Source organism: Parasteatoda tepidariorum, chromosome 9 (assembly GCF_982258835.1).
Source record: "Parasteatoda tepidariorum strain Cologne lab strain chromosome 9, Ptep-v5.0, whole genome shotgun sequence".
Lineage (NCBI taxonomy): Eukaryota > Metazoa > Arthropoda > Arachnida > Araneae > Theridiidae > Parasteatoda > Parasteatoda tepidariorum.
Genome location: NC_141763.1, coordinates 105194041 through 105205890, shown reverse-complemented (window position 1 = coordinate 105205890; position 11850 = coordinate 105194041). Strand labels below are relative to the sequence as shown.

Sequence of the window (11850 nt, the reverse complement as noted above, 5' to 3'; positions counted from 1 at the left end):
CGTCTCGCATACAGACCACCTTCGTGGAGCCTTCTGCGCACAGTTGACGTTGACACCAACCTTCCGGTGGCTGCAGCAAGAGAGGATCTAAGATGTGTCGGAGTAGCGGTTCTATTCCTGCGTGCACTTAATGTCAAATATCGGTCATCGGCACTGGTCGTAACAGTTGGCCGTCCTTGACTGAACCTCCTAGATGCCGAATCTGTGGTTTGAAATTGCCTCCAAAGTCTATGAACCACAGATGGACTCACATTTAGCCATCTGGCCACTTCTGATTGACTCTGCCCTGCCTCTAGTCTCCCGATGGCTCTCCATCGTAGTTCTTCAGGCAAATGATGCCTAGAGGTCATTATTACGAATTGGCTATCTCAGATTTTCAATGTCGCAATCACAGTAAAATTTGTGTGCTTTCTCTCAAACTTGGACTTTTATGCTCCAGGCAGATGACGTAAGCCGAGTGCAGCGCCACTAATTTGCATATTGCAATTTTACTCAGCTACTCTTAGTGGACAACATATGCAAGTTTTGCACGGTTTGGCTTACTTTTGAAAGAGTTATCGCTATTTTTGTGATTTTTCCTTAATTTATGATAACCAGTGTATAATCTTGTACAGAATGTTGAAATACAACGTAACAAAAAAAATCTACACTCATTAAATCTCTTTATTTCTTTGTCTAAAGGAAACTAAAACAGGAGTAAGCTTTGTAAAGAATGCACAAACTGTACATAATCCTGCTAAAATGTAGTAGATATAAGTATATGACCCCAACGTGCCTCTGAAGTATCCTGTATAAGAGAAAATAAATGAATTACTGAAACTATCATTTATTTAAATTGTTAATGTGAGTCATTCCTATGGATCATTATTATGACACTCCTCTAAAATTTTAAAGGTAGCAACTTCAGATTAATCATTCTCATCTCTGGATTGAGATATGAATTTTTACAAGATTCTAAGATAAATAACCATTAATTTCCTACTAGCCTTAATTTAAATAACAGAAACTTGAACAAATCTATGATTATACAATATTCAATGTACAGTCAGTTGAAATTTAACCATACTGCACTATTTTTTAACTAAAATATAAATATATAACTATTTTATATATAACTATAGAAAAAATATATAACTATAGTATAAACATATAACTAAAATGAAGTAAAAACAAATGATCACTGCTTGCTGAAAACAGCAAATAAAATTTCTTACCTACAACAGGTGACTTAGACAAGCAGAGAAATGTGTAGAATACATAACGTGAAGCCATCGCCATGTTTTGCAAGTCTCTATCCACAAACTCAAAAATTATTCCGGGAAATGTTGTTAGAAGAGCTCCCGACAATACTCCAAATAGAATGATGCCTATCATGATTTGCATAAAGTTATCAGCCCAGCTAATGTACAAAACGTCAATTCCTGTTAAAAGATAGCAAATCATAGAGAAATTTATTCTTGTCATGAAACCACGATCCGTAATCCAATTCAAACTCAAGTTGCCCAAAATTTCCGAAACAGGAAGGAACATAATAAAAAGAAGAGATTTATTGGACGAAATACCTCTGTCTCTGGCGTAATCAATGATTATAGTCCAGTTCAAAGTTGTTATAAAGGCGTGAGAACTTTGAACAATCATTATAAGATAAAAGGTGGCATCGGTAAATAACCGAGCCAACTTATTTGTTGGTTGACTCTTCTTGTAGTAGTCAAATGCCGTTGCTTCTACCACAGAGAATGATCTGGCATATCTAAAATATTTCGATAATGATGTTCTGCCTTTAACTCTAGTGGATTCTTCAAATCTGATTCTTTTTGATGTCACACTTTTAGAATTCTTACTACAATCGGTGTCGGAGGAATTGTGGGTTTGGCATTCGCCAATTTGTGTATTAGGTAAGGAGAATTGAACAGTGCTGGTTCTCACCAGTTCCACTGAATCACGTTTAGGCTTATTATTTTTTACTTCTTGTGGCTCTTCAATTCGAGAATCCCTGGTTTCAACCTTGATTTCACTCTCTCCTAAAGCGAATTGTACCACGCTATGTCGAGAAGTATTAAATGAATCACTCTTAGAATTATTTTTAACAGCGCATTCTGGCATATCAATATGAGATTCGTCAGTTTTATCTTCGAGTTGAACATTACTTGATCTGATAAGATTTAATGACACTTGATTGTGTTTTATCTTGATTGCACATTCGGAATCACCCATTTCATTGCAACTTAGAGAGAATTGAACTACATTTGTTTCGTGATGATCCGTAGAACTTTTGAAATTTTTTCGTAACACGTCTTCTGACTCATCAGCTTTCGAATCTTCTGTTTCATCTTTGATTTCACTATCACGTAAAGAAAATTGCGATGTCTTGCATGCATCGTAATCCAATGAATTTGGCTTGGATTCATTTTTTATTATTGTATCCTGAAATTCATTAGTTCGTGAATCTTCGTATTTGTTCAGATCTTTTCCTGATTCAACTTCAGTATTATCATTACACTCTACATCATTTATGATTGCTACTTTCCTAGTTCCATATTTACCATGATCAACAAATGAGTTATGATTATTCATGCTAATTATTTTCTTTTCAAAAGTTTTTATATCGTCAAGAAAAGTTAAGCTTATGTTATTTTGTCTAATCTTTTTTGAGAACTCTGAACTTAATTTATCTTTTTCTTGTTCGTTTTCGTCACAATTCTCCACATTACTGACAGGTTGGCAATGTTTGTTGATCTTATTGTTAATATCATCAACTTCCATGTCCACTGCAAAATTGTGTTGAAAATTATTTTCTTTTCTATGAAGAATGCCTTTATCTTTCACGGTAGTAGCTGATACAATATTTGGTTTAGCTGCAACAGAAAACTCCTTATTTTTATGAATATTTCCTCCATTATTTAATTCATTCATACAGCTTTCATGATTCTTGAACATTAAATCATTATTTCTTTGCAAATTAGCATATATTTCAGTGTCCACTTCTGTTTTGCTGTCGCCAACAAATGCAAGGTTTTGATGGAAAATATCTTCCATTTTTTTATCTAATTGATTTCCAACTTCCAACTCCTCCTCTTCTATATTATTAGGATTTTTTAAAAGTAATGCGGCTGGCACACAATTCAAAACTATTCCAGACAAAATCAGAAACATCCCTGAATCCCCATACGATTTCGAAAGATACTGGATGATTGGTGACATGATTACAGCTCCTAAACAAGACCCAGTCAAGTAAAGTCCATTGATTAGATTGATGTCTTTGCTGAAGTGAAGCTTCAAGATATTCGGAACTAGAGTATTTCCAAACGACAGACCAAAACCTGTAAACTTTGCTTAATAAATTATTTTATACAATTATACATTGAGAAAATAACTTTTTATCATATTTCCGATAGTAAAGTACCATAAATTGCTTTAAGATAAATGGTGATACCCATTTAATAACGAAATCAATTATAATTTTCACACATTCTGATTATTTACCTCAAGATATGAAGTTCGGAGACCGAATGCAGTAAGAATTTGTGAATACTATTCTTACTTTTGCTGAAATAGCTAAAACTAACATCGTGATAGCCGTGAGTAAAAATCTGAGCCCATTCATAAAGAAAGTTTATCCAAATAAAAATTCAGTCACTAAATAATCTTCAACAGTTATTTATGACATTTTATTATTAAATCTAATAAATATAGAAAGAATTGAATTTGAAACTCCTTATTTTAATTTTTTAAACAAGAGAATTCATAATTAAGAACTAAATAAGAGTAGCACAAAGCAAAAATTTTAAAAAAAATCATCATCAGTAAAGTCCGAATGAAAGTATAGAAAGTGACAGACTATGCTTCTAATTCTAAGTACAAGAACTTTCCTTAGGACCTAAACATCAACTGATAGCGAGAAGTAAAGAGGAAAACACGCCCTAAGTGGTTTAAACTTAGAAAGATAGCGGGACAAGTTTGAACAAAATAATAAAAAAAAGGTCAATAAGAAACTGGTTAAAGGGGTATGGCTTGAACCCCAGAATGTAACATATTAAAAAAAAGATTTCCAAACATTGAGAAATGGTGGAATGCTAGGAAGATCATTAACAAAATTATTATATTTTTTTCTAAATTTTAAAATATGGAATGGTTCCCAGAAATCAAGTTCGGTAGAAAAGAACATAGTAGAATGATTTTAGCAGAAGAAAACTCAATACTAAGATTAGAATTCTAACAATGTAAGATTTTGGACAGATCTTTCGAGTTTTTATTTTCCAGCAACAACCAAAAAAGATATTTGAGATTTCAGGATGTGATAATCTAACAATAAAGTTTGTTTTCTTAAGGAAAATACATTTTGCGTCTAATATCGATACTTATAGGAAAACACCTGCACTGGTTAATTAGCCTATTTAAGTTGTGTTAACTAGTTAATTTCTATATATTACGTGGAAATCTAATTATTGGATATCCCAAATAATCACTTTTTCGGAGTGTATTATGCCTATTACTACTAAGGGAATTTAATTAATTGTGTATGTCAACCGTCATCTATCAAAAGGTACCTCTTGGTAGAATCAAATTAACACGTCTTATATAGTAGTGCATTGGTATTTAATATTTATAGTAGTAGTTACGCCACATTACTAGTGGTAGTTACGCTACACTAACATGCAAATGAAAAAACGACGTGGAAAAAGTTTGTCAGTATTGTACAGACGTTTTTGAAAACTGATAAAACAAATTGATTTTTGAAAAAGATTTTTAATATGTATCTAAAATATAACATGTATTGTATAAAAATACCACATTTATAAATATCTTAAATTTAAATTTTCCAAGCTGACGTGGATTTTTCTATTGCACATCAGAAGGCTTGCATGTTACTAAAAATCAAATAAGTATGAATAATCATACTTATTTGATTGCCAAGTGAAGGCCAAGTTACGAGGGCAAAAAGAGTGCTTTTTTAGTTACTTAAACGGGTTTTTTATTCATAATTTTGCATGTGTCTAAAAAAACACAAGGGATACACAATTGAAATATGTGGTGAGCATCTTAACTGTTTCGCTTTGAATATAACATTTTTCTCATATTGACATGATCTCCGAAGATAGGAGAGAGGTACAACCTGTGAAATTACTTAACGAGCTCTGTTTCATGTATGTCTGAGGAAGGAGAAAAAGTCTTCATTTGCTTCAGAACCGGTGTTTGTTTGAATTCAGAACAAGATGAGGCTTGAATGAGGAAAATATCTACGCTCGATCAAAAATTAAAGCGTTATGTTAACCATAGATCGAGTAAAAATTAAAATTTAAGCTCGATTAACACTTAATTTATCTACATTACAAAATGAAAAGTTTACTGTTTTATCCAGTCGGGTCGTTTTTGCAAAAAAAAACTTTTAGACTGCACCCTATATATCAAGTTTTTAAAAAAATCAGTTTCACTTATACTTGACTCCATTTTACAAGTTACATATTTCTAAAATGATAGGGATAAATATGACTGAGGTTCACAACCAAACATTTTTGTCACAAACTCAGCTTGAAAGTTATATTTTTAAGGTAATATACAAATTTTTTGATTACAGAAATAAACAAAACATTGATCTTTTAACAAGATCTTTCAACAAGCCTCTCGAGATTGGGCCAAATGTACATTTTTCTAACTTTCTAACAGTATCTTAGCATACAAAGATGGCCATCTTTAAGACAAGAGTTTGTGTTCATTACTTCATAAGATCTAGGAATTCCTGAAATTATCCTTCTTATAGGAATGGGCCAAAATATCAGCAAAAGGAGTTGGGACCCGCAGTTTGGCAACTTTTCTGGAGCTCTGAATTAGGGCTAAAAGTGTTCATTAGAAAAATTAGTAAAGATTTTACAGGTCGTAATATTCTCGCAATTATTTGAAAATTTGCTTAAGATACTTTTAAATAAACATTAACATTTAGTGTAAATCATTACCTGACACGCTGTATTCAGTAATTTAGACTAACATTTTAGTGCAAGCATAAACTTTCTGAAATATTCTGTATATTACTGAAAATTTGTGACGTCATGAAGAGAACGCTATACCGAATCTGTATTTTAAAAGTTTAGAGAAAAGAGAGCTGAAAAAACATTTCGATGAAATATTGAAGAATTTGCATATATATATATATATGTATATCAGGATTATTTACTAACTGCCAAATCATGAGTGATCAGGCCATAGATTACATAGATTACATTTAGATACATTAAATTTTTTTTCTGCATTTGAAACCTTAGTTTTCCCTGAAATTAAAATTTTAATAGATGAAAAAGACATTTTTATTTAGGTTTTCTCCCGTAGTTAAATCTTTTTTTAATATGATGCTGAGTCGTTTTTTTTAATGTCGATTTTACAATACTAAGGTTTAATTAGAAGACTAATCATTTTATTCAAGTTGCAACCAACAATAATTCAGAAAGTATAATACATACCGTATATGAGGCCGAGAGAACTTGCTACAGCTATGATATCTTCTGCAAAATAGCAAAATCCAATACCTAAAGCTGATAGTAAACAACCAATCATGGTGACTGCTTGAAATCCAAATACTTGTCCTAAATAACCGGTGAAGGGACCTGAAAGTAATAATTAGATTGCAGCTGACTTTCAATAATGCAATTCAAAAGGTCAAAATTATTGACTTATTTAGAAACATTATAAGATAGAGGCTTGCTAACATTTTCAAACTATAAGCAATTTTTTAAATCATGAAAATAAGTTTATTTATCATTCATTTGGAACAAATCTCAGTATTTTTTTTTCAAATTAAAATTTGAATACTTTTCTTTATTTTTAATGGTGCATAAGAAATTTAATTGTACACCTATTTAGTAATATTTTATTTTCTTTCTGAAAAAAATGCATATTTTAAGAAGTCATTAAATTGGTTATTTAAATTTTTGGTAATTATTAAAAAAATTCGTAAAATCTGAATAAAACCAAATTTAGTCTAAAAATGCGTTCTTGTAAATTTCCTCTTGCTTATTTTATTAATATTAAAACCTCATAAATATCGATTAGCATCTAATAACTACACAGTACTCCAACTATGTTTTTAAAAGCACTTGTTAGTGAACTCTTTTTATTTCGGACACAGTTCAAAAACCGCGTTTAAGAAAATGTACAACGCTTAAATTGCTTATTTAAGAAAATGGGCAAAGCTCAAAATGCATAGTTCAGAAAGGCTCAGACCATTTTAATTCTGGTGACCAATTGGTTGCATTTCAAATAGGTAACGTGTCCCTGGTTCATACTTTTGTATTAGTGTATCAAAACTGTAACAATACGTAAAACAGATTATTATGCTTCTACAAGTATCACGTTGGTACAGCTTACGCCTTTTAAGATGGGAAAAACCCGAAATGAATCGAGTGAACGTGGATAATTGTGAATGCATTTGAGATATTAGGCAAAAAATATAAGTTTATTACTAAACGGAAAGAGCCATTAAGAATAGGATTAGTAATACGAAATATTTCAAGTTGTGTATTAGATAACGTCGACCATGATTTTTTTCGCTCGATTTGAAAAAATTCGTTAATTTTTGTTCTGAACAAACAAAACAAGGCGTATGGATATTTTTGTGCTTAAAAATAATTTGTAACCTATTTTAATAGTTTTAGAAATTTAAAAATTTTGCCATTGTAAAACATTTTAACAAAATGATCGCAGATCAAAATGAATTTTTAAGAAAATGGACACAATTAGAAAAGCGTGTTTAAGAAAGTGCACTTTTTCTATATTAAACCAAATTTAACTGTTAAACGATCACTTTTCTTTACTTTTTTTAAGCATAACCACCCGTACTTTGGGGTCGGGCTGGTTGGGTATATTACAGATGTTACTTTACTGATGATTTGTTTATATTCAGATCACTAAATGATGAAGTGGTTTTTAAAAATCAAAATTCGAACAAAGTCAATTTTATATTACTATCATAAATTTAAAGGAACTGACACTGCTTTTTAAGAACAACTATTCACTTTTAAGATACTTTCAAAACAATTTTTAAAAAATGTGTCTAGTGATTATGGCAAATGAACAATTAGTTTCATAATATAGAACAACATCGCATTTATTTGGTTTCATTAGTTTTTTTTTTAAAATTAATAATGATTTTCATAAGAGAAGCTTAAAAAACGCTAATGCTTAAATGTCTATTTGTTGTTACTAAATGTCCACGTGTTTTAAGACTGCTTTGTTTCGATAAGTAAATTGTTTACCTCCAAACTTGCCATGCCATTGAGAGAGAATAAGGTCAAAATATTACGCTTAGTCATTTTTTCCAAGTGATGTTAATTGTTTAACTTCTCACATTTTAAAGCTTCCTTAAAAATAACCCATAAGATCAAGCTCGATAACAAACTAGATTCAACTCGATTACAAGCTGGTTTACGAGTGAGCTGATATCAAGAAAATAAGAGCAAATGGATTCTTTTAATACTCTTGAGGATTAAAAATAAGAATGAAAAGTTTAGCATTCAAACGCCATAGAAACAGAACAAGAGTTTTTGTCATGATTTTATAAATATAAAATGTTACTTTTAATAGTTTGTGAAACAATTTTTGTTGTTGGTGCTAAATAGTGATTTAATTTCATTTGCAGATTCTTCTACAAGAAGTTGCAATAACCGTGAAGTGAATTCTATTCAAATACCATTAAAATAAGTGAGTGTTCTAAAGAAGTCCTAAGCAGGGTCTACTTTTCGCCAAAATTTTAAAAATTACACGAAGAAAATATCTAAAAATAATTTTAAATAAAATTAATTGTGAAGTCTAATTTGCTATGCTTTGTCAATTGGCTAAAACTGAATTTGGACGTTAAAAAGCCATTTAATAGATCTTTCATAAAGTAAGTGAAAAGAACGAAAAGAGTCTCAAAGTGATTGACGGTACTCAATATTTTCTTGCAACCTTTAATAATAGAGTTAATTTGCATTTACATCTATCCATTCACAATTCCTCTTCTTTGGAGTTATAAAAATAATGAAATTGAAAAACAAAATATAATTAAATGTACCCTCGTTGGTCAAAGCTTTTCATGACGATGAAAAATCATTAAAAACAAAGGAAATAACCTTTCGAAAGCTTCATAGCATATCTAATTATTTGAGTTAAGCGGAATTTGTTTCACGACCAAAATATGACATATATTCTACAATATGTAAAAGGAAAAAAGAATGCAAGAATTAAAATGTATCATTTTTAGGATATATTTAAAAATGACTCATGAACGTTTATTAAGTTTAGTTAATCGAATTTTTTTTAAAAGGAATAATAACTTATTTCAACATTTATGAGATTTTATTGTCTTCTAAGGAGCACATTTCTAAGTTAAAAATAGCATTTTTTTTATTTAAGGCTTGGATCACAGGAGGTTAAGCAAGAAAATGTCGCTTTTTTTTATTGAAAAATAAAAATCTTACCTGTAAGAGTTCTCAATATTCCAAAGATAACAATAGGAAGGGTTGCAAGCTCTCTATCTGTTCTATATCTGTCTATGATAATGACATAAAACAATCCAGACAGACGCATTGGCAAAACGATAAAAAATCCGATAACAGTACAAGCAAGAAGGGCTATCCAACTAGTTCGACTATTGTAACCCAAAGCTTTCATTATAATTTTACTAAAAATTCATTAAAAGCGATAATTTTTTTAAATTAAATTCATAAGAAACTATTGTATTCTCTGTAATGTTGTCTTATAAGAAACATTTTAAAAATACTGAGATAAAAGGAGAGAGAAGAGTTTCGAATGTTCGGTGAAATGATTTAAAAGTTGTCATGTGTGGCAAAACGTAAATGCCGAATGAATAGGATCATGGCATCGTCTGTTCAGAAGGTCGTAAATAAATATTATAATATCGATTATCGTTAGAGCTTTTATTTCTCAATTGTTTCATAAATTTTCTTTGCAGATGTATCGAGATGATTTATGTTCATAATAAACATTTCATTCAGCTTATGAATTTTTAAAACGATACAAATATTGGACAAATTGTTTTTGATACATAAGTTTGAATGGAACAAAATGTTATTTGAATATAAATATCACTAGTTTCCATCATAGTCTAAAAGACTGAGTAACTAAATGTTATGTTTAGCAAATGTTTTTTTCTTCCTTCAAATAAGTGTTTGAAAACAATTAATGGATAAAACCACGGGACGACACTCCCAGCTAGCTTCGTACATTTACTCCCACAATTGCTATGCTATAGTTTGTATAGATAATCAAAATGAAAAAAAAATTTCAAATAAAATATTGCAAAATCTTTTATTCTAATAACACAGATTTATTTCCTGATTCAATTGGGATAAAATTTAAGCCTAATAATTTTGCTTGGTCTCTATTACATTTTCATTTGCATTTTATAAAAAAAATTCCAGTTTAATTTTTTTGTCACTATAAAAACTCGTTAAAAAATTTTCCCCAAGGAGGTTATTTAATAATAATGTGAAAAATAAATGCCTATCAATGCCTTACAATTTTGTTTTCATTACAAATATATATTGAACACGGATAACTTATTATAAATATAATTCATTTTCTGTCGAATAATTATAAAACTTTCAATAATTCCGTTTTAAGCATGTTCAACATAAAATGATGACACAGCTTTTATGCTTAAGCCCTTTAGTTTGCAGTAATAATCAAAATAATAAGCGCAATAATAATAGAGAATAGTAAGAAAAGGTTTTAAATAAGTGTACCGATTAAATATTGTCAAATAAATGGAAGATATTTATTTTAATAGTAAATACTGTTATAAAATTCAATTATTTCTTGTTGATGTAAGTTAAAAAATTTCCATGTTATCTTTATGAACTTAAGGATTCCATCATATGAGTTTTTAATCTAATAAGAGAGTGAAACAATAAGAAATATGAAAAAAATAGTTTTAAATCATTATCTTTTTCATGTTGTATAGAACAATAAAAAAATTCTCTAACTTATTAGAGTGGGTGGATTTTTGAAAGTCTTCTTCCAAAACAAAATCAACGTTCTTCAGTGATTAATAAAAATTTTATTAATTAAAAACTCATTCAAGGTGTCAAATTCAAAAATTATCACATACTGCATAGTTTCGATGAATCATAACATTAAATATCACGAATAAGGATGAGAAGGAAAAGTCTAACAACTATTTACTAAAGTTTACCTAATAATTACAATAAAAGTAATAATATTCAATCCGTGTGACTTCACAGCTTCGCCAAGCGGGGGTGCCATCCCCTCTGCAGAGGATCAAAATTGTGATGGCATGTCTACGGATCACCATCAAGGATGTTTCCCAGATCGTCGCCAATAGCTCATTGTGCAGCTCTAGTGCAACGTAAATAAACTACAACTCACAACTTCGCTTCGTTCGTCCTACGGGCCACCGTTTGGTGACCGATGATATCGAGAAATCTTTAGTAAATAGTTATCTTTAGTTCTAAAAGGGAATACATAAAATTAATTTTATTCAAATGGGAAAAAAACTAAATACAAATTATAAAAATTATAATTCCTGAAGAAAAAAAAAACAAATTATAATTCCTGATTCTTCTTTTTATTGGATTACTCTTAATCAATCGAAATTACTTTGAAAATTAAACGATTTTTTTACCTGTCTGTAATGTGTAAAGGGTTAACGTGATCTTAAAAACATAAATATTTTCCGAAGATTGTTTTCTTTTTTCTACATTGTAAATATGTGTTTAAAATTTAGAATCGACGCTTTTATCAATATATTCGGAAAAAGAAAACACTCATACTTAAAAGAAAAAACTCATACATGAGATAAAATATTTTTTAAAAATGAAAATTCAATTAATTGAACTTAAT

General features: G+C 29.9%; 1 protein-coding gene across 1 annotated transcript; it reads right to left on the bottom strand.

The window, feature by feature from the left end:
* Positions 1-643: 643 nt before the first annotated feature.
* LOC107447797 (uncharacterized) lies at positions 644-9843 on the bottom strand. Its single transcript, XM_043053418.3, has 4 exons — positions 9447-9843; positions 6453-6596; positions 1215-3320; positions 644-787 (listed from the first exon to the last, which is right to left on the bottom strand). Exons 1-4 carry the CDS (start codon positions 9637-9639, stop codon positions 654-656), a joined length of 2577 nt encoding a protein of 858 aa, XP_042909352.1. The 5' UTR covers positions 9640-9843; the 3' UTR covers positions 644-653.
* Positions 9844-11850: the final 2007 nt, after the last annotated feature.

Excerpts from the sequence above, each read along its gene's own strand:
- LOC107447797 (XM_043053418.3), bottom strand. The coding sequence starts at position 9,639 with ATGAAAGCTTTGGGTTACAATAGTCGAACTAGTTGGATAGCCCTTCTT. Across the intron at positions 6,597-9,446 it reads AATATTGAGAACTCTTACAG|GTCCCTTCACCGGTTATTTA; the intron begins GTAAGATTTTTA and ends TATTACTTTCAG. Across the intron at positions 788-1,214 it reads GTCTAAGTCACCTGTTGTAG|GATACTTCAGAGGCACGTTG; the intron begins GTAAGAAATTTT and ends TCTCTTATACAG.